Source organism: Cucurbita moschata, unplaced genomic scaffold (assembly GCF_002738365.1).
Source record: "Cucurbita moschata cultivar Rifu unplaced genomic scaffold, Cmos_1.0 Cmo_Scf00058, whole genome shotgun sequence".
In the NCBI taxonomy this organism is placed as follows: Eukaryota; Viridiplantae; Streptophyta; class Magnoliopsida; order Cucurbitales; family Cucurbitaceae; genus Cucurbita; species Cucurbita moschata.
In genome coordinates this window covers 757919-779461 of record NW_019268574.1, presented here as the reverse complement: position 1 = coordinate 779461, position 21543 = coordinate 757919, and the positions used below count along the sequence as shown (strand labels likewise).

Sequence of the window (21543 nt, the reverse complement as noted above, 5' to 3'; positions counted from 1 at the left end):
AAAAAAAAAAAAAAAAAAAAAAAAAAAAAAAAAGGGATTTGAACTTCACTTTTTACCTTCTAGCATCCTATCTGAAATATCAAGAAATTGAAAACATTTGATCTTGAAGAGAGCACAAGAGAGTAGAGTACTATATAATTCCCTCAGGATGGTACCATTTGGGGAACTTGGGACAACAAATGAATATTCATTATACAGCAAACGACAACAGAAGGAATATACTGAAGATAGTGTACAATGGATGAAGTCTTACAAATGACAATAATAATAAACAGAGAGCACACGTAGGAACAAAACTGAAAACTGGAATGGTTGATGAACGGTGGCGATCGATCGAGTGGGAGATGTAACACCATTGAATGAAGTTGTCGTCATGGTCGTGACTTATCTGGATTGCGAGTATCGACAAAGAATGTTGAGCAAAGGAGACAGAGAAGTATGTTCCTTTAGAAAGTTGCCCTGTTTCTTGAAGCATCCTAAAGAATTTTGGACATGAGACAAGCTACATAATTGCACAAGAACAGCTTCGCTTGTTTTCACTATCGAACTCGTCGTCCGAAAGATCTGCTTCACTGGTAATTGAACCAGGTAACAATTAGAATGAGAGACTGAATCATAAGAACACATTCCAGGGAGAAGAGAGATGAAACAAAAACAGGACAGATACGAAATGAGAGAAGCATAGTTTCAATGTGCAAATAAATCTTCAACTCTGAGCAAATTTACTTCAAACAGACTCAACCGATTCGAGAAAGAAAACTACGTTCTAATTTCAAAACTTGAGATGAGTAATAGGGCATCATTCAGCAGCAAGAACTTTTCAGACAATGGCAATCAAACAAAAGAGGGATATCACAGTACAACTGAGAGAATTCATCAAATGTGTTCACCATGAACATGCGTAAATGTAAATGTTAACTAGCAAAATCACTTCAAAGTTAAAATTCCAAGTTTTTTAACTTTGAGTACTGGAATGATTTAACTCCTCAACTTTAATAAATGAAACTAATGAATTAATCTTGGGAAGAAATCGAAAAATTTCTCGGTAATCCTACAAGATCCCTTCGTTCTTTTTTCTCTGACAGATGGTAAGAACTGAATATGGGTTCGAATCCTATTGAGAGGTTCACTAGAGATCAGAAATCTTTCAATGCACCGTTATATCCTTTCTCGTCCTGATATCTGAGTGAGGGACCCTTGCGACGCCTGGGGGCCCGAACCTTCCTTGATACCCGAGTGAGGATTGTTGAGGCTCATTGGGAAAGGAGACCCACATCGGCTAATTAAGGGGTTGATCATGGGTTTACAAGTAAGGAATACATCTCCATTGGCATGAGGCCTTTTAGGAAAACCAAAAGCAAAGTCATGAAAGCTAATGCTCAAAGTGGACAATGTCATACTATTATGAAGGGTCGTGGTTTTTAACAAGGAGCAATGCAGCGTCGATGACTTCTATACCAATGGAAACAAGCATTAGTTTTTACAAAGGATACTTCTCGGTGAAATGTGTGTAGAACTAAAAAAGTATTTACTAATAAATCATATTGGAAAGTGTCTCTTTAACTCGTAAAAGATGGATGTATTATGATGATAACAAGAGTGTGTGCTAAGAGATTAGTGAGAGAACTATGTGCGGAGAAAAGATAGCACATGGGCACAGTTAATGAGGACTAAGAGTTTTATATGTAAATAGAAGTAAATGATGAAAGAAAATATGCGTTGTAAGAGATTAAAACATCATAAACACACTTTTAATCATAATTAAATCATTCTCAAACATTCATTACATGGAACCATTAGCAAAACAAGAAAACAAGAAAACAAGAAGTATAGGTTACAGAACATTGTTAGAGCTAAATGCAAATACTAGAGAAGTATACAAAGATTTACTTCTAATTGCCGAGTTCCTAATACAACCCATCAATTGGACAACTCCATGACCTTATATGCAAGCCGTATGAAGGAAAATAGAGGAAACTAATAAATAAGTTAAGTTGATCTATTTGGTTAATTGGTGTCCACCAGTATGGTTTTTATAAACTTCAAAATTGATGTGTGTGTATATATACATATTTCTGGAAAGAAGCATGAATATAAAATTAAATTTACCGTAACCTACCAACTTAAGCTTTTTGGTTGCAAACCTGACCCTTTAGCAACTTCCTATCCTTCCATCACCCCTCCCCATGCTACACTTGTAGCTAGCTATCTAAAAGTATCACAGACTAAGAGTCCGTGTAAACCATGAAAGCTTGCTGACATAATGCACATTCTTACATCACTATCTAACTTCTTCTACTTATGTAATCTTCAACCCCATGCAATCTCTGGTTAGAAATCAACACGGATCTCCACAATGGTATGATATTGTCACTTTGAGCATAAGCTCTCGTGACTTTGCTTTGGGCTTCCCTAAAAAGCCTCATACCAATGGAGATGGTAATCCTCACTTATAAACCCACGGTCTTCCACTAAATTGACCAATGTGGGACTCACTCCCAATAATCCTCAACAATCCTCCCCTCGAACAAAGTACACTATAAGCCTCTTATGGAGCTCTCGAACAGCCTCCCCTTAATCGAGGCTCGACTCCTTTCTCTAGAGCCCTCAAACAAAGTACACCCTTTGTTCGACACTTTAGTCACTTTTTTACTACACCTTCGAGGCTCACCATCTTTGTTCGATATTTGAGAATTCTATTGTTATGACTAAGTTTAGGGCATGACTCTGATACCATGATAGGAATCACTACTCTCTACAATGGTATGATATTGTTCACTTTGAGCATAAGCTCTCATGGCTTTGCTTTGGGCTTCCCCAAAAGGCCTCATACCATTGGAGATAGTATTCCTCACTTATAAACCCATGATCTTCCACTAAATTAACCAACGTGGGACTCACTCCCAATAATCCTCAACATCTCTCGCCCTGCCCTTCAAATTTTGAACTTCAACTTTTCCTCCCTATCAGTGTCCTAAAGCTAGAGCTTCATGCAAACCAGAAGTAATCAGAATCTAGATCACCCAGAACCAGTATATAATCTCTACAAAAGTGATGTGGTTTAAGACAGTTTAGTATTCAAATTGTCATCCTCTTCAGTTTAGACTCACTATACATACAGAAGAAACAAATATTTCATTGATAAAATAAAACATACAAAAGGGAAGGTACTCCCAATCCAATGGATTACGAAAAGTCCATCCAGTCTTTCATAAGATAAATTAAGATGCACTATGTGAATGGAAAGATAAAATATTTAGAACAACCCAATGTCATCATAAAAACATTATCTAGGAATCTACCAAAGGGCAGAAATTTGTGTTAGGCCTCCGGTTAATTATACTTACATCAGGAGAAGTCTAGAAGGAACTAATTAGTATTTCTTTGTTGTAATTAGTATTTCTTTGTTAACTGCGTACATCCATATTATCTACAAGCTTTTATATTTTGGGGTGTTAAGTTTGACTGGACTTATGTTGGGTGTTAGCTGTATTTGGGCCTGGGTTTTGTTGGGCCCTTAGTATTGTTGTTGGTATTTAGTTTTCTGTTAGGCTTGTAAATTGTATGTTGGCAGATACCATTTTGGTAAGAACTAGAGTTCTATCAGTTGTTTCTTATCCCAAAATAGTCTGCCAGTTCTATTTTGATCCCTCAACTCAGATGTCTACTTTTTAGTTCCTAAAGTAGGCATAAAAACTACTTCAGTAGTTATTAATTTTTTTGTTGATCATTTAACAAAATTTTGAATTTGTTTAGAAACTCAACACTTGGCATATTTGTGGTTTCTACCCGTCGTTCATGCAGATATTACTTAATAAATGAACAAAAGACGAACCCAAGTCTAACATAGGGTAAATAATTTATATAAAAAATTATCTAAAGGATTAAATGACTATTTTTCAAAGTTCAGGAACTAAAAGAAAATGAGTTTATAGGTGAAAATGAAAAAGCATAAAAGTTTTAGAACCAAAATAGGATTGAAATCAAAGTGTTCCATAAGAATAGCCTCCTTTTTTCCTTCGTTAATGCAATTCCAAAGCCTCCGGAATCTTTTGAAAGAGTGTCTGGGTTGCATGTTACTTGGATAGCAGCTTCCATATGTTCGTGGAGATTCTATCCACCATTTTGCAAGTGGGCTTTGGGATGTAGAATAAAAAGAAAAAATAGATTGAAATCCGTTATCCCCCATGTTAAATGCCAAATGTTAGAAGAGTAGAAATAGAAATGCATGGAGAGTTGGTCAGGAAGTTGTATGGGTTGAACGTATATGTTATGAGGAGACGCTATGAGTGAGACAAACAGAAATTTGATTAGGGAACAGTAGGAGAGAAGCTGGCCCTCTTAGAATTGACCTAATACCTTGTACTCAAGATTGTAGCTCACTACACTTGTTCTTACTCATTTTTAGTGAATATGATACCTACGCGATGATAAAGAGAACTCGTTGAACAAGAGTCAACTCATAGAATCTTGACATGTTGTGATTTCCTCCGTTGATTTTCTTAATTTTTCTCAAGATTCCAGCCAGGAGTGGCCTATAAGTTATATCCAAGATGTCATTCCATGGTAGACCATAGGGAGGATACCAATTCCACAATTCTACATCTCTGCTATAAGGCCCACATTTAAGTATGCTTATGCTTGTAGCACCATCAGTCATAGAATTAAATATATGCATTTTGTGGCCTCAGTAGACTTAAGAGTTTGATTAGGTTGAAGAGATTTCTCAACTTATCAAATTTAAAGATAAAAGGAAAATGTGACAATAACCAATTAAAGATGCAAAATTTGGTTACTATCATTGCCCACCTATGAACCATGGATACGAAATAATCCAGACACATGTTTTTACCACCATTCTTTTTTATTTTTTTTTATTTTTTATTTTTATTTCCGAAGCCTTGAACATGCCTTAGATATATATACAACCCACCCCGGCGGCCCATGCGTAAGTGCATTAAGCCTAACCTAAAATGTAATAGATTATAACCAGCCACCTAGTTTGGCAAGAAGGATGAGGTCAAAAAGCTTTCCTCCAATAACAAAGGAAAACTGGCGAGTCAATGATATTAGGAAGCACCTACCACCTCATACCTTGAGTCTTCCTCTAGATGATTCGTACACACCTGCGGCTAGGCTGACAAGTTTCAGTACACACACACTTAAAAACTTAGTGCTTCGTTCACTGGAACAATGATTTCTATTTGAGATAAGTTGTAGAACATTTCTAGACAGTCGTGCTTAAAGTGCTTCACCCCTTTTCAAATAACTTTAAAGGGTTGAGTTGTGCAAGCCAGGGCTGTATTTTTTCCAGGGCCATTCAAAGTTTCTAATTGTAAATATCAGGTCCGTGCATTATAATGATTGACTTACATTGACGGACAAAGTTTCCAGCAGTAGTTAAATTTAGAAAATACACAAATCAAGGACTTCCAAACATTTCAGTAAAAGATCAACGTACTAAAGAAGTCTGAAGTGAGAAGATTGCTCAAAGTCACCTACGTGGAGCATGATCGCATGATTAGAAAAACAGAGTGGTTATCAAACTCAATACTCAAAAGGCTTTTGACAAAGTGGATTGGCAATACCTTGACAGGATTTCGGTGGTTAAAGACTTCATAAACACATGAAGGCGGTGAATTTATGGTTGTATCTCATCAGCCAACTACTCAATCATTATTAATGGTAAATCAAGAGGCAAAACTAGAGCCACCCAGGGTCTTCAACAAGGTGATCCCTTGTCACCTTTTCTCTTCAATTTAGTAATGGATAGCCTTAGCCGTTTTCTGGACTATACATCAAAGAGGGGGATCATCAAAGGCTTTCATGTTGGAGATAGTAAGTCTATTAATCATTTATTATTTGCGAATGATACAATTCTTTTCTCCTCCCAAGAAGAATTAGAGGTGGAAAATCTCTGAAATTTTATCCATATTTTGAAAAAAAACATCAGGATTGAATATCAATAGGCAAAAATCTGATTTTTTGGGTATTAATTGTGATGAAAGCTGGATTTCCCTCTTAGCTAACCGATTTGGCTGCAAGGTTGGCTCGTGGCCGTCTACATACTTGGGTCTCCCACTATAGGTAACCCATCTGTCCTTTTCCTTTTGGCAGCCTATCATGGATAAAATCAGCAGACAACTCCAATCTTGGCAGAGTAATCATTTAACGAAGGGAGATAGGCTCACTCTAATCAATGCCACCCTCACAAACACCCCAATCTAGTACTTATCCATCTTCCAGATTCCAACAAAAGCAGCTGCAAGCATCAAAAAATCCTTAAGGGATTTCCTATGGTCTTGAAATAGAGGGAGAAAGCTGTTGCACCTCATCAAATGGGCCAAAGTGAGAAGCAATTTTCAGAGGGGGCTTGGGTATAACTGATATCAAACAGCGAAATAAAGCTCCTCTAGCCAAATGGGCTTAGAGATTAGGAAAAGAATGCCTTATGGAAGTTATCAGTTTAAAGTTTGGCACTTCACATTTCAATCTTAAATCAAATGCTCCGACTAAAGTCTCTCATAAAAGCCCCTAGAAATTCATTATACAGAATCAAGAGCTTATTGATAAAAAAATATATTACTTGCAAGGTTGGAATTGGTGGTTCTACGTTTTTTAGGCATGATTTATGAGTTGGAAACGATCTGCTTTGCTCCAGGTTTCTCCTATTATACAACTTATGCAATTTAAAATTCGCTACTGTGGCTGAATTTTACGACAGAGAAGTTGTCATGGGTGTTAAGTTTAAGGAGAAACCTCAAAGATACTGAAATCCAAGCGTGGATCATTTTTTCCCGCAAGTCCCACATACCAACCCTCCACAGAACAAGATAGATGGTTATGGAAACATGAAAAAGATGGCTCTTTCTCATCAAAGTCCTTGCTTGCCCTTCGATCAGCGGGAACTCCCACACAAGCTTGTGGTCTATACAAGAATATTGGAAGGAGAAATACCAAAAGTCGATAAAGTTCCATCGCTGGGAACTAAGTCATAGATGCTTCAACATATATGACCGGCTTCAGAGAAGATTTCCATAGTTTGCTAACTCTCCCAACTGGTACTGTTAATGCAAATCTGATGGGGAATCACAGAATCATGCCTCCTAGAGAAGTGTTGCATTGGTTGTGCTTATGACTCATAGATCACCCTTTCAAGCAACACAGAAAGATTATTTGGCAACATTTTGTTTTGTTCGTTCGACAGTTTGGCCCATTTGGAATGAAAGGAACTCAAGTACCTTTCAAAATAAGGATAGAGCTTTGATGGAATGCTTGATTCATCTCTTTTCTTGGCTCTCTATTGGTGTAAAATTGTTTTACCTTTTAGCAATAATAGTAAAAAACACTCTTATATCCATGTGTAATCTCTATTGGATGAGCTTCTTTTTGTTCATTTCATTTAATTGATGAAATTGTTTCCTAACCTAAACAAAATGATCACATGATTCATCGTTCACTCAAAAACAAGAAAACCTTTCATTTCGTCACAGAATTCATCGCTGGCCTCAATGCCTCCAGGAGTTACAAGTGAGTCAAAGATTTTATGAGATATTCCTTTATTTTTCTCACAACCATGAGAGAACACAATATTTATTGTTCTTTTCAGGTACACCTTTGTTAGGTTTGTCATGTGTTTTCTTATTAAAAAGAAAACAAAAAATAAAAAAATAAAAAACATCTGAAGTGGTAAAAGATACCTAAAAACACGATACCATGGTAGCAAGCAAATCAGCAAACATTAAATAAAGAAACGTAGAAGAAGATATAGAGATATGCCAGCATGAAAACAAAAATCAGCTCAAAGTAAACAAGGTAATTGGCATAAAACTGCAGTCAATAGGAAAATAATGGACGTCTTGGCTTTCTTATCTTTGATTGGGGAGCTTGTTTTTAGACCGAGGTTAAAAGGGGAATTTTTTTTGCCAGTCCAACCCCACTAAGGGTTTTTCTTGCAGTTCGTTCTTCTTCCAATGCTTATTGAATACCTCCCCTGTTAGCGAGCCTGTTTTTTTCTCCTCTTTGGAAGATGAAAGATCCAAAGAAAGTTCAATTCTTTGTTTGACGGATCATCCATGGAATACTTAACACTTCAGACTAGTTTTCGAGAAAAATTCCAACTTTGATTGGTTTGTTTTGTTACATTCTTTGTTGGAGGGTGAAGGAAGACCTTGATTATATTCTTTGGAGCTGCAACTTTACTCGAATTGCTTGAATCCTCTTTTTTGAGGTGTTTGACTTTTAGTTTGATACACACAAAGGTCTTAAGGAGATGATCAAGGAGTTCCTTTTCCATCAGCAATTTTGAGAGAAAAGTGGAAGCTTTTGTGGCAGGTGGAGGTCCGTACTGTGTTGTGAGGCTTCTGGAGTGAGAGAAATAATAGGACCTTTAGAGGAGTAGGAATCTAGTGATGTGTGGTCCCTTTAAAGTTCTATGTTTCTCTTTGGGCATTGGTGATGAGGTTGTTTTGTAGTTATGCTCCAGGTCTTTTCCTACTTGATTTAAGCTCCTTTCTTTAGCGGGGTTTCCTTTTGTGGACTTGGTCTTTTAGATGTCCGTGTCTTCCTTCATTTTTGCTAAGTGAAGTTCGTTTTTTTACTTTTAAGAAAGGTAATTAGCATAAAACAGCATAAACAAGGTGTCGAAGAGGACGATGAAGGATAAAGTTAAAGTTGAGGCTCTAAATACATGCTGCTAGCAATATTCATAGTTCAGAGAAAGAACATGGTGAAGGCAATCAACAGACATAAATAAGTTTTGTGCTTTAGAAAAAACAATGTAAGTAAACATCAATACCTGGGCTCAAATTCCCTGATCTCTACAAGTTCACTCCCACAAGCATCGGTCCACTGAACTTTCCTTCTATCAGTAAGACAACGTATATCACCATCCTTTTTACTCATTGGTTCACTTACATCAGCATTCTGATGAGAAATTGAAACAACATTACTTGGCCTTTTCAAGCTACTTTTAAGGGCTATATTTCTTAAAGTACTACCATCTTCCACATTTGGAGTTTCATCTTTGACCTTATCGATACTTTTAGACCCAGGCAAGGAATCATGTGGTAAGGTTGGGCCTACTTTAAGAGGAGAAGGGGAACTGTCGAGCCCTGCGGAAGTGCGACCAAAGCAAACAAAGGAGGCACAGCCGCGGGAAATGCGGTTCTTTGTGGAAGCCAGCTGGAGGTCAGATTCGGATTCTTGGTCCACCAACTGGTAATGATTCCACGGAGAAACTCTCATGGGTTTATCTTCGTCCTTTTGACCCAAAAGGAGAAGGGTCAAACCCTTGCTATACCCAGAAGCTGAAGCAGAAAAGAACCCTCCTCCTTCTACTGCCAATAACATTAGTTATACCTCATCTGGGGTGCTCAAAATTTATTTCTTGGAAGGCTTCCACCCCTCAAGCAATCAAACACACCTGTCCACCACAATTGATTGATAATCAGAACAGTCTACATAAAAGTATCAGAAAACAAAACCGAGCAACAACATTTCTCACAAATTTATAATGTACTCCTTTACAGATGATACTGAACATAATAAAACTCAATATCAGTGAAGCAAAATCTTAGAGAGAAGAGAGAGATCGTAACAGCCCAAGCCCACCGCTAACCACCGCTAACCGATATTGTCTTTTTTGGGCTTTCCCTTCCTAGCTTCCCCTCAGGGTTTTAAAACGCTTGGGAGAGGTTTCCACACTCTTATAAAAAATGCTATGTTCCTCTCCCCAACCAAGGTGGAATCTCACAATCCACCCCCTTCGGGGCTCAGCGTCCTCGTTGGCACACCACCCAGTGTCTAGCTCTGATACCATTTGTAATAGCTCAAGCGCACCACTAACAGATATTGTTCTCTTTGAACTTTCCCTTCCAGGTTTCCCTCAAGGTTTTAAAACGCGTCTGCTTGGGAGAGGTTTACACACTTTTATAAAGAATGCTTGAAAGAGATGGTTGGGGGACATAAATCCTCGTGCTTGAAAATTTGTGGGCATGAAAACATCCTTGTGTTAGGTGAGGATGTTTATGTCCCCCAAGCATGAGGAGTTTAAGATTGTGAGGAGGTTTAGCAAGCATAGTTTAAGGTTTCCACACTTCCCTAGCCAATTTTAGTTGAAAAACATTTGCTTGGGGGACATAAATCCTCATGCTTTGTTCCCCTTTGTTCCCCTCTCCAACTGACGTGGGATCTCATAGAGATAGTCAAAGTTACCATGCATAAAGCAAAGGTAAAATTAAGGAAAACAGGAGGGGGAATAACACCAAGCAAACATTCACTTAAACGCAACTATTTCTTGGTTTTTAATCCACAATGTAAACTAAGATTGAAAAGAAATTGTAGAGCCTAATAATTTAAAGCTTAAATAAGAATCCACAGAGCTCGCAAGGGCCTTCAAGCATTTGGAATGCAAAGATTCTATGGTAACTGACAGGATTTAGGAAGCCAAAAACTGTGACAATAAGACGCATACATTTAAGTTCATCATAAAATTGAATCACTGATGCAACTAAAATTTATTACATCATATAATTCAGTAACCCGTCCATGTACACCAGAAGGATGCCTCAATCGACCTTCCCTCCAAGTTGCATCGAAGAATACCACTCATAAAAATCATTAAATATCAACTAAAGTCAAACAATAAATCTCATAAACGCCACTAAAACAAAAACCACCATAACCCACCACGTGTAGACGTGATATAACCATCTAAAAAGCAAGCAATTCAAAATTTCAGAGAGCTTCTAACTTCAAAGGAGTGATGGAAGATCGAATAAAACAGGCAGTAGTAACTCGAAAGATCCATCACAAAAACAAACCGGAAACGCCCAATCGCACTTCCTGAGATGCACTTGTAGTTCGCAAAGCAATTATGGAGAGAAGAAAAAAAAAAAGAACTAAAATCAAAATTCGGAATCTTAGATACACTTTATCTTCATTTCCAAACTGGAAGCAAGTATACCAGTCACAGCAAGCTCAAATCAACTAACAAATTGACTTCAAAAACAACAAATTCAAACATTCTAATTCCACTTCAGCAATTCACCAAAAAAGAACCGCATAATCAGATCAAATCAGGAAAAAGAACAGAACGTACAGGACCCGACAGAGTTGAAAGCGAAAGAGATCACTGAAGTTTAAATCGACGGCGCCATGGCTGAAGCATCATTAATCAATCGCCTAGTTAGAGAAAAGAAGAAAAAAAAAAAAAAGTTGAAACGGATTTTTGCCGCAAATTATATTAAAGCCAGAAAGGGGTAATAGAGACGAATGGCTTTGTTTGTCCATGGAGGCGCATGATAGCAGTGGGTCCCACTTCTTTTAATTTTTAATTGTTTTAATTTAAAGAAAATATATTTAATTTGAGTCATTCACTTTTGTTAAAAGCAATGTATTTTTAATTTGTTTGATAATTTAATAAATTTAATTTTAGAAAAGGAAAGCTTGCTTTTGTTTGCTTTAGCATAAGGCTTGTTGTATAATGTAATATATGAACTTTGGGCATCAAGTGGATTTAATTCTTTAATCAACATGTGGGAGAGTTTTTAAATGAATAATTAACGAGGGTAGTATCGGTATTATTAATAAGTTGAGGAAGCCAATTAGCGACGTTTGTCAACCAACCAATAGAATAAGTCCAAGTCATCTCCCTTCGCATCACTGGAGTGTGGTTTTCGTCAACCGGGTTTGGAAGTTGAATAACCTCTCGATAATTAGATTTAATAAAAAGAGTGGAATCAATGGTAGTAATTAATTGCGACCTCGACTCAATCATTGTCGTTTTCAGTAGGAGAGTGGTGAAATATCCAGTCACTGAATAATAGACCTACCCGAACGGTATTGTTGTGATAGTCCCTCAATACCCAACCATGCTCTCCTGGCGTTGGCCTTTGAATAAGCAGCGACATAGGTCAACGTCATTACTGATTCTTTATGATAGTCCCTCAATACCCAATCATGCTCTCCTTGCGTCGGACTCTGAACGAGCAGCGACATAGGTTAACGTCATTATTGATTCTTCATGATAGTCCCTCAATACCCAACTAGGCTCTCCTTGCGTCGGACTCTAAACAAGCAGTGACATAGGTCAACGTTATTACTGATTCTTCATGATAGTCCCTCAATACCCAGCCATCCTCTCCTTGCATTGGACTCTGAACGAGCAGCGACATAGGTCAACATCATTACTAATTCTTCATGATAGTCCCTCAATACCCAACCATGCTCTCCTTGCGTCGGACTCTAAACGAGCAGTGACATAGGTCAACGTTATTACTGATTCTTCATGATAGTCCCTCAATACCCAGCCATCCTCTCCTTGCATTGGACTCTGAACGAGCAGCGACATAGGTCAACGTCATTACTGATTCTTCATGATAGTCCCTCAATACCCAGCCATCCTCTCCTTGCATTGGACTCTGAACGAGCAGCGACATAGGTCAACGTCATTACTGATTCTTCATGATAGTCCCTCAATACCCAACCATGCTCTCCTTGCGTCGGACTCTAAACGAGCAGTGACATAGGTCAACGTTATTACTGATTCTTCATGATAGTCCCTCAATACCCAGCCATCCTCTCCTTGCATTGGACTCTGAACGAGCAGCGACATAGGTCAACATCATTACTAATTCTTCATGATTGTCCCTCAATACCCAACCATGCTCTCCTTGCGTCGGACTCTAAACGAGCAGTGACATAGGTCAACGTTATTACTGATTCTTCATGATAGTCCCTCAATACCCAGCCATCCTCTCCTTGCATTGGACTCTGAACGAGCAGCGACATAGGTCAACATCATTACTAATTCTTCATGATAGTCCCTCAATACCCAACCATGCTCTCCTTGCGTCGGACTCTAAACGAGCAGTGACATAGGTCAACGTTATTACTGATTCTTCATGATAGTCCCTCAATACCCAGTCATCCTCTCCTTGCATTGGACTCTGAACGAGCAGCGACATAGGTCAACGTCATTACTGATTCTTCATGATAGTCCCTCAATACCCAACCATGCTCTCCTAGCGTCGGACTCTTTACAAGCAGCGACATAGGTCAACGTTATTACTGATTCTTCATGATAGTCCCTCAATACCCAACCATGTTCTCCTTGCGTCGGACTCTAAACGAGCAGCGACATAGGTTAACGTCATTATTGATTCTTCATGATAGTCCCTCAATACCCAACTAGGCTCTCCTTGCATCGAACTCTGAACGAGCATAGACATAGGTTAACGTCATTACTGATTCTTCATGATAGTCCCTCAATACTCAACCATGCTCTCCTTGCGTCGGACTCTAAACGAGCAGCGACATAGGTTAGTGCATGGAAGTTGTGAACGATGCTATAGTGGTAGCACGTGTCATAAAACCCAGAACTTTATACACCGTAGTAGGGTGAATAAACATGGTTGTTGTTGCTGAGAGTGCTTCCCGTTCAAGTTTATGACACAATAGACTTAGACAAATGAGCATGAAAGGAATGAAGATTCTAGCTGCCAAAGAAGTTTTAGAAGGTATGAACTCTATTGATATGGGTCAGAGCTGCGTTATGAGCAAACAAAAATGAGTTAGCTTCATAAAAGCTACCAAAAAACAGAAGAAAGTACGGTTGGAAATGGTCCATACTTGGTGGATCGAAGTTATATGTCACCTTTATTGATGATTTCTGCAAGAATTTATGGTTTTATTACCTAAAACACAAATCAAATGTGTTCGTCACATTCAAGAAGTGGAAGTTGAAGTTGAAAATCAAATTGATTTAAAGATCAAATATCTAAGGTACGACCGGTCAGAATTTAAACCATTTTGTGTAGTTGAGGGAATCAGATTAATGAGGATAGTTCTCGAAAAGACAAGACAAAATGGTTGTAACGGTCCAGATCCACCGCTAGCCGATATTGTCCTCTTTGGGCTTTCCCTTTCGGGTTTCCCCTCAAGGCTTTAAAACGCGTCTGCTAGGGGAAGGTTTCCACACCCTTATAAATGGTGGTTTGTTCTTCTCCCCAACCAATGTGGGACATCACAATCCACCCCCCTTCGGGGCTCAGCGTCCTCGCTGGCACTCTTTCCTTCCTCCAATCAATGTGGGACCGCCCCCAAATTGGAAACATTATAAATGGTGGTTTGTTCTCCTCCCCAACCAATGTGGGACATCACAATCCACCCCCCTTCGGGGCCCAGTGTCCTTGCTGGCACTCTTTCCTTCCTTCAATCAATGTGGGACCGCCCCCAAATCCACCTCCTTTGGGGCCCAGCGTCCTTACTGGCACACCGCCTCGTGTCTACCCCCATTCGGGGAATAGCGAGAAGGCTGGCACATCGTCCGGTGTTTAGCTTTGATACTATTTGTAACAGTCCAGATTCACCGTTAGCAGATATTGTTCTCTTTGGGCTTTCCCTTTCGGGCTTCCCCTTAACGCTCTAAAACGCATCTGTTAGGGGAAGGTTTCCACACCCTTATAAATGGCGGTTTATTCTCCTTCCCAACCAATGTGGGACATCACACAAGCTCAATAGGAACTTGTATGAAATGAAACAAGCAGTGAGACGAGAAGAGGAGAGGAGAGAAACAGTGAGACCGAACTTGTCTAATCTTACAACCGTCAGTACCTTAAAAAGCCTTTGACACTGATATCGAGTAATATTACCAAGCACAGAGGAAGGCGGTTCAAGTCTATCCCATGAGTAGTACATTGGACGAATTGTGTCAAATTGTCAAATGGGTAATCTCTCAAAACAATTAACTCGTAAGCTTGACTTTGCTCGAGATCCTTCATTTCGAGTAACTCCCGCATCTTTTCAAATATAACTCTTCTTCCGACCTTGGTGAGAATATCTGCACGTTGCTCTCCAGTGTATATGACCTCCACAACGATCTATCACTTCTTGACACACCCACGAATGAAGTGGATTCGAGAGTCATGTGTTTGCTTCATCCATGAAATATCAGATTCATCATCAATCGAATCACAAATTTGTTGTCGACGTAGAGGATTACCGTCTTTAACTCACTTTTGGGCAACAAGTTTCTCAGCCACAATGCTTGGCACGACGTTACAGTTGCTGTCATGAATTCAGCCTCACAGGAAGATAGTGTCACAGTTCGCTGGTTCTAAGATTGCCAAGTGATCAAATTTCTGTGGAGACAAAACACCATTCCTCTAGTATCTATCGTCAATGTCTTTAATTAAACAACTATCGGTAAAACCGACTAGCTTTTCAGGTCCTCATCCTCTTGATACTTTAGGTTGTTGCTTGTGATTACCTTCACATAACGAAGAATGTGCTTGACCGCTTGATGGTGCATCATAGTAAGCTTCTCTGTGTACGTACTCACCATTCTGATAACATATGAAAGATCTGAACGAGTATGAATCAAATATCTTAGACTTCTAATGATGCACCAATACTCCGTGACTTGAAAACATGATAAATTTTTTCACATTTATAACGTAAATTAATTTCCAAATAATTAAAAAATTATTAGAGAATAAATAGTATTAAAAAAATTATGAAATTATATAGAAGTAAAATTAATATTTGTATTTTAAAATTAAAAATAAATTCGAATTAATTTGATTTAATTAAATAAATAACCATGAAAATTTCTTCAAGCACAAGGAAACGTTTGGAACGGAACGACGCGTTTCGTGTCCCAAGCAAGAGCATACGGCGTCGTATCAGTTCATCTCTCTGGTTGGGCCCCTTGGTTTCTCTCCATTTCTTTCCATCTTGATTACATTGATCAGGTTCGGTTTCTTCATCTTAGTCTCGCCATTTCTTCTCGAATTTTCAACTCGATCATAGCTTCAACACTTGTTGATTCTTCCATTCGATTTCTTCGTATCCTGTAATTCGGTGCCGGAAAGCGTCTTTGTTTTGATCTTCATCGATCTTCATCTCCATGTCCATGCTCGCCTCCTTCTTCTACAAGGGCTTCAAGGGTGCCCAATGGTATCCCTACTGTTTATCTTGATTCTCTTTTCTGTTCTTTGAATTGTGTCGGTCACTGCTTTGATTGATTCGTTTGAGATTCCAGAATGTCTGTTTTTGATAGAGACGATCACCTTCTTTGGTTATTTGTTTAATTTTCCCGTTGGTATACAGTAAAACGCTGCTTAAATTGACAATTCCACGGATAAAGCTGCTGAGGAATCGGAGGGAGATTCAGCTTAAGCAGATGCGCCGAGACATAGCTAAGCTTCTTGAGACAGGTCAAGAAGCGACTGCTCGCATTCGGGTATGTGTTACTTTCTGAAATGCTTTAGGTTAATTTAATATCTAAAGGGGGAGAATAAGGCAAAAGGGGAATTGTTTAAAATCAGGTGCAGTGGTTTCTGATTCAAAGCGAGTTGGTGGAACCATAATTCCATCAACGTAATCTAGTCTAGCATGTCTTGACTCTCAAGAAGAGGGAGAAGTTGGCTTTTCCAAAGATAATTGGAGGAAGAAAGTTTGATGGTAATCATATGGATTAGAGTGTTGAAAGGAAGAAGATGAGAAGAGGATTCAGAAGCCATAGAAAAAAAAAGGATTAGGATTGTTAAACTGAAGGAGCTCTGATATCATGAAAATATTTGCTAAAACCACCACCCCTAAGTGGTGGTGAAAGTTCTCTGTTTATAATCATTTACCGAATTAAATAAATTACAAATAATATAGAAAGAACAATAAATGGATACAAGCACAAATATGATAACTATGGTAAGCCGTAATGCTAAATATTTGCCTGTAATAAAAAGTCAAATATAGAGTCAAATATGATACCTATGGTAAACCGTAATGGAAGGTTAAATATCATACAAGATATTTGCCTATAATAAACGGTCAAATATGCTACATATGGTAAATCATAATTCAACGGATATTTTTGTTGTCTTAATTAGATCTGCTCTTGCATTCAGGTAGAGCATATAATCAGAGAAGAGAATATGATGGCTGCTCAGGAAATTCTTGAATTGTTTTGTGAGCTTATTGTTGTTCGCCTTCCAATTATTGAAACACAAAGGTAAATTTTCAGTGCTTTCATGGATTCTAAATGAAACTGAGTGAACTATGTTACAGTGCTTTCATGGATTCTTGCCCTTCATCCTGCAGAATTCGGTTTGAAGCGGATAGCTCGACCTTTAAAAGCTTTCCACTATATCTAATATATGTGAACTTTAATTAATGAAACCCTTTTCTCTCTTTAGTTTCATTGATAATGTGAAATTACAAAAGATGAGGAAGTTCTATCCATAGGATTTACGTAAAACTTTTGCAATAGGAAGTAAGAAAAGTTGGATCATAATTATAAAAGTTAGGGTACTTATAAAAAGATTACAACGATTATAATGGGAAAACGATACGAATAGGAAATGCTATGGTTGTTTACTGCCTATTTCTTATTCTTCTTCTTCCTTTTATTTTAAATAAAGATGACTAAATGAATGTAGCTTAGGGGTTAAGGAACACACTCCTTCCTTTGAGGTTCAAGTTTCAAATCTGTGAGATCCCACATCGGTTGAGGAGGAGAACGGAGCATTCTTTATATGGGTGTGGAAACCTCTCCCTAGTAAACGTGTTTTAAAAACCTTGAGGGAAAGCCCAAAGAGGACAATATCTGCTAGTGGTGGGTTTGGGTTGTTACAAATGGTATCAGAGTCAAATTCCGAGCGGTGTGTCAGCGAGGACTCTGAGCTTTGAAGGGGGTGGATTGTGAGATCCCACATCGGTTGGGGAGAAGAACGAAGGATTCTTTATAAGGGTGTGGAAACCTCTCCTTAGCAGACGCATTTTAAAAACCTTGAGAGGCTTGGACCGTTACAAAATCCCCATCCTCACCTTTGTTGTGCTGAAAAAATGACTAAATGAGTATAGTTGTTAATGTTTTGCATTTATAAAATAAAATTTAAAATATTTGGTTGAGGATTTCCTTTATAATTTGTGACTTAGCAGATGCATCATTAAGAAACATGTACTTAATGTCCCTTATGGTTGAACCTACAGTCCCTTATGGTTGTTGAACGCAGTGGAGTTTTCTCAAATGTGTTTCTTGTCTAATTGAAAATGGCTTGTGGCCCTTTTTCTTGGGTTATTTTCGTCTTTGTATAACTATGAGTATTATCCCTATATCTGCTCTACTGCTCTTTTGATTGATACAAATGCAGATTAGAAATATGGTGTTACTTCGCTTTAAAGTTCGAATCGATATTTGCATATGAAGAATTTTTGTGAATTACGTAAAGAATATTCTTCCATACGAGTTTGGACTAATGGAGATCCATCCTACAATGATGGAAGTTAAGTCTTAGAATAGAGTGTTCATTGTTAACGAGCTAGTTGTTCAACCCGATCGTCCAATTTCTTCTGCTCTGGATGATTTAAAACACCAAGCCTTGCAAAGTGGACATTTAGTTCTTTGAGGGTGATTGCTAAACCTACAAGAAACTGATTAGTTTGCGTTTCCCAATTCACAAAACTTCTTGGTTAACCATCAAGCTCTCCTTTCCTGGCGAAAATCCTTGTGGTCTTTCGGATAATAGATTCGTCCTAAGTTACTTGAAACGCAAAAATACATGTCCAAAGTCCTATCTTTGTTAGGAATCACGAACCTCCACAACAGTATGATACTGTTCACTTTGAGCATAAACTCTCATGGCTTTGCTTTTGGTTTCCCCAAAAGGCCTTGTACTAGTGGAAATGTATTCTTTACTTATAAACCCATGATCAATCCCTTAATTAGCCGATGTGGGACTCCTCTCCCAACAATCCTCCCCTTGAACAAAGTATATCATAGAGCCTCCCTTGAGACCCATGGAGCCCTCGAACAACCTCCCCTTAATTGGCTTGACTCCTTCTCTGGATCCCTCGAACAAAGTATACCTTTTGTTTGACACTTGAGTCACCACTTGAGTCACTTTTGACTACACCTCCGAGACTCACAACTTTTTGTTCGACATTTGAGGATTTTATTGACATGACTAAGTTAAGAGCATGATTCTGATACCACGTTAGGAATCACGAACCTCCACAATGGTATGATATTGTCCACTTTGAGCATAAACTCTCATGGCTTTGCTTTTGGTTCTCCAAAAGGCCTCATACCAATGGAGATGTATTCCTTACTTTAAACCCATGATCGACCCCTTAATTAGCCGATGTGGGACTCCTCCCAACAATCCTCAAAGTCTTACTCGATATTCCATATTGTCTCATTTTTATTTCATCAAGTTCAATGTGATTTTGGTATCTGTATTCATAAATGCTATGTCTTTCTATGCCTTTTCATTCCAATTTCACTTTGTTTCTTATGGTTATTTTATCGAAACGTATGCCTCATTGTACTTTATTTTTGTCTTGAATGTCATAGTGAACTGTCAAAATTTTCAGGGAATGTCCTCTAGACTTGAAAGAAGCAATCTCGAGTGTGTGTTTTGCTGCTCCAAGGTGTGCTGATCTTACAGAGCTTCTCCAGGTTCAGTTGCTTTTTGCTGTTAAATATGGGAAGGAATTTGTATCAGCTGCAACAGAGCTTATGCCTAACTGTGGCGTTAATCGTCAGGTTCGTAAAATTTCTTGTTTACGTTTGATTAGTCACAATCGCACTTTGATGGCAGCGGACTTGCGATTGTGCGGCACTCACTTCTCAGCAGCAAGTGAGTTAAGCCTATTCGTTCTTGTGTCGCTTACGGCCAAGCGACGTATGCTTGAGCCTCTAGCCCCAGTTCAAGAAGAAAGTTTTAGAAAACGGGGGCAGAGAGATTTCAAAAGAGAGCTTTGAAAGCAAGAGTTGAGAAATTGAAATTGGTGTTATATGAGAATGTAAGCAAAAGACGACAACAACGGCTTACTGCATATAACTATCGGGTGGAGGGATAGAAAGAAAGCGCTTTGCTGGCGTCTATAGAATTATATATTTCCTCTTAATTTTGATTGCAGCTGGTAGAGCTGCTTTCTGTTCGTGCTCCTTCACCCGAGAAGAAACTGAAGCTCTTAAAGGAAATCGCCGAAGAACACGACGTAGATTGGGATCCTGCTGGAACTGAAGCCGAGTTTAACAAATCACCAGAAGATTTGCTTGTAAGTGTTGCTTCTTTTTGTTTGTCTCAACTTGTGGTGACTCTTTATGCCTTAGTTTCTGCTCTTTCTTTGCAGAATGGATCGGCACAGTTCGTCAGCGCATCAAAATTACCCCTTCCTCAAGAGAAACACAACGAAGCATACAATGCACCACAACCTGATTCTGATTCTGAATTGGACATGTTAGACTTCCCTGAAGTTCCAAAGATATCAGTTTCTCCACATTCTACTATAGATCCTGGTTCTGCTTCATCTATGATCCCTCCTCCGTCAACATCGCCACCGCCTGAAACTACTCATGATTCATCGAAGTATTCTTGTATTCCTGAAACCCCACCAGAAGACTTACAATTGAGACGTGGGGAGGTGACACCGGTACGATCTGTTTCACCCAGCAAGGATCAAATGAATATTTCGGTTGGGGAAGATAAACAGTTTTTGCCTTTTATAGCTCCCCCATCAAGGACCCCTGAGGAGAAGTTTAGTTTCAAACCACAGTTCGAACCCGAGATAAATTCACCACCACCCTCGGTTTCAAGGACACCTGATGAGAAATTTGGTTTGAAGTATGAACAGGAGATAATTTCACCCCCACCCTCTGCTTCAAGGACAAAGAGTGATGTCAGTTTGGATTTGCAGGACGTGTTGGCAGCTGCTCAGGCTGCTGTTGAAACCGCCGAGCGTGCTGCTGCTGCAGCTCGCTCCGCAGCTAGTTTAACAAAGGTTAGAATCGACACACTCACAATGAAAACGAACGATCAGGGCCCTGAAATTTGTTGCGAGAATCCGTTCCATGGAGGGCCCTGAAATTTGTTGCGAGAATCCGTTCCATGGAGCTACTACAAGTCCACCAGATCATGAACAAACATTCCACCTAAACCAACAAGATTCTATAGGGCATCATCATTCTAGCTCTATGCCATATTATTCACAAGATTCTTTCCAAGAACATCACAAAGAAAGCCCTGGTTCAGATGTTTCCGACCACCACCGGTTCGAGTCGCAGAAATCGGGTTTCGACTCCTCTCCCGGTGATTCACCATCCGAACACATAACAATCCCCCATCAGCCCCAGAGGCTTCCATCGATGGACGACGACCCATACTTTTCGTACCCAAATTTATTTACATCACAGAAACCAAATCCAGGATTTGATCATTCATCAGCTGATGGTTCTTGATCTTCAGGAGGTATGAGTTCTATGCCATGCCTTCTTTACAAGACAAATTTGTTAGTATCTAAATACACGATCCACACGCATACATAAACTCACTAGATGGGCTCGTATGCATACACCGGAGTCTAACTACGGGCTAGCACACATTCACGTTGTTGGAAGCCACAAAGGGAAAGGAGTGTGTATCATCATGATGTATGCATCTGTACTAATCATACTGAGTATGAGGAAGTATCTCAATGCTCGTGACATAAGATATGCATAAAGTCTATATTAGATAATTAATTTTTCGGTGGGGC

General features: G+C 38.9%; 2 protein-coding genes across 7 annotated transcripts; one reads left to right on the top strand and one right to left on the bottom strand.

Annotated features, from left to right (window-relative positions):
* Positions 1 to 103: 103 nt before the first annotated feature.
* On the bottom strand, positions 104 to 11238 carry LOC111436656. Of its 3 annotated transcripts, none has more exons than XM_023074374.1 (3): positions 11102 to 11238; positions 8798 to 9424; positions 104 to 572 (listed from the first exon to the last, which is right to left on the bottom strand). In XM_023074374.1, the coding sequence occupies exons 2-3, from the start codon at positions 9349 to 9351 to the stop codon at positions 503 to 505; spliced, it is 624 nt and encodes a 207-aa protein (XP_022930142.1). In that variant the 5' UTR covers positions 9352 to 9424; positions 11102 to 11238; the 3' UTR covers positions 104 to 502. The 3 variants fall into 3 exon arrangements, with proteins under 3 accessions (XP_022930142.1, XP_022930144.1, XP_022930143.1); XM_023074376.1 differs by lacking the exon at positions 11102 to 11238 and adding an exon at positions 10690 to 11046; XM_023074375.1 differs by lacking the exon at positions 11102 to 11238 and adding an exon at positions 10525 to 10675.
* A 4406-nt stretch (positions 11239 to 15644) lies between these two features.
* LOC111436655 (IST1 homolog) lies at positions 15645 to 21525 on the top strand. Of its 4 annotated transcripts, XM_023074372.1 has the most exons (8): positions 15645 to 15960; positions 16114 to 16246; positions 16911 to 17014; positions 19378 to 19549; positions 19927 to 20067; positions 20143 to 20829; positions 20867 to 21286; positions 21330 to 21525. In XM_023074372.1, the coding sequence occupies exons 1-7, from the start codon at positions 15911 to 15913 to the stop codon at positions 21245 to 21247; spliced, it is 1668 nt and encodes a 555-aa protein (XP_022930140.1). In that variant the 5' UTR covers positions 15645 to 15910; the 3' UTR covers positions 21248 to 21286; positions 21330 to 21525. The 4 variants fall into 4 exon arrangements, with proteins under 4 accessions (XP_022930140.1, XP_022930138.1, XP_022930139.1 ...); XM_023074370.1 differs by having other exon boundaries at positions 20867 to 21525; XM_023074371.1 differs by having other exon boundaries at positions 20143 to 20840; positions 20878 to 21525.
* The last annotated feature ends 18 nt before the right edge of the window (positions 21526 to 21543 follow it).

Coding starts and splice junctions, on each gene's coding strand:
- LOC111436655 (XM_023074372.1), top strand. CDS start 15,911: ATGTCCATGCTCGCCTCCTTCTTCTACAAGGGCTTCAAGGGTGCCCAA. Junction 19,550..19,926: donor ACTGTGGCGTTAATCGTCAG/GTTCGTAAAATT, acceptor TTTTGATTGCAG/CTGGTAGAGCTGCTTTCTGT. Junction 20,830..20,866: donor CAATGAAAACGAACGATCAG/GGCCCTGAAATT, acceptor CGTTCCATGGAG/GGCCCTGAAATTTGTTGCGA.
- LOC111436656 (XM_023074374.1), bottom strand. CDS start 9,351: ATGTTATTGGCAGTAGAAGGAGGAGGGTTCTTTTCTGCTTCAGCTTCT. Junction 573..8,797: donor ATCAGGGAATTTGAGCCCAG/GTATTGATGTTT, acceptor TTCAATTACCAG/TGAAGCAGATCTTTCGGACG.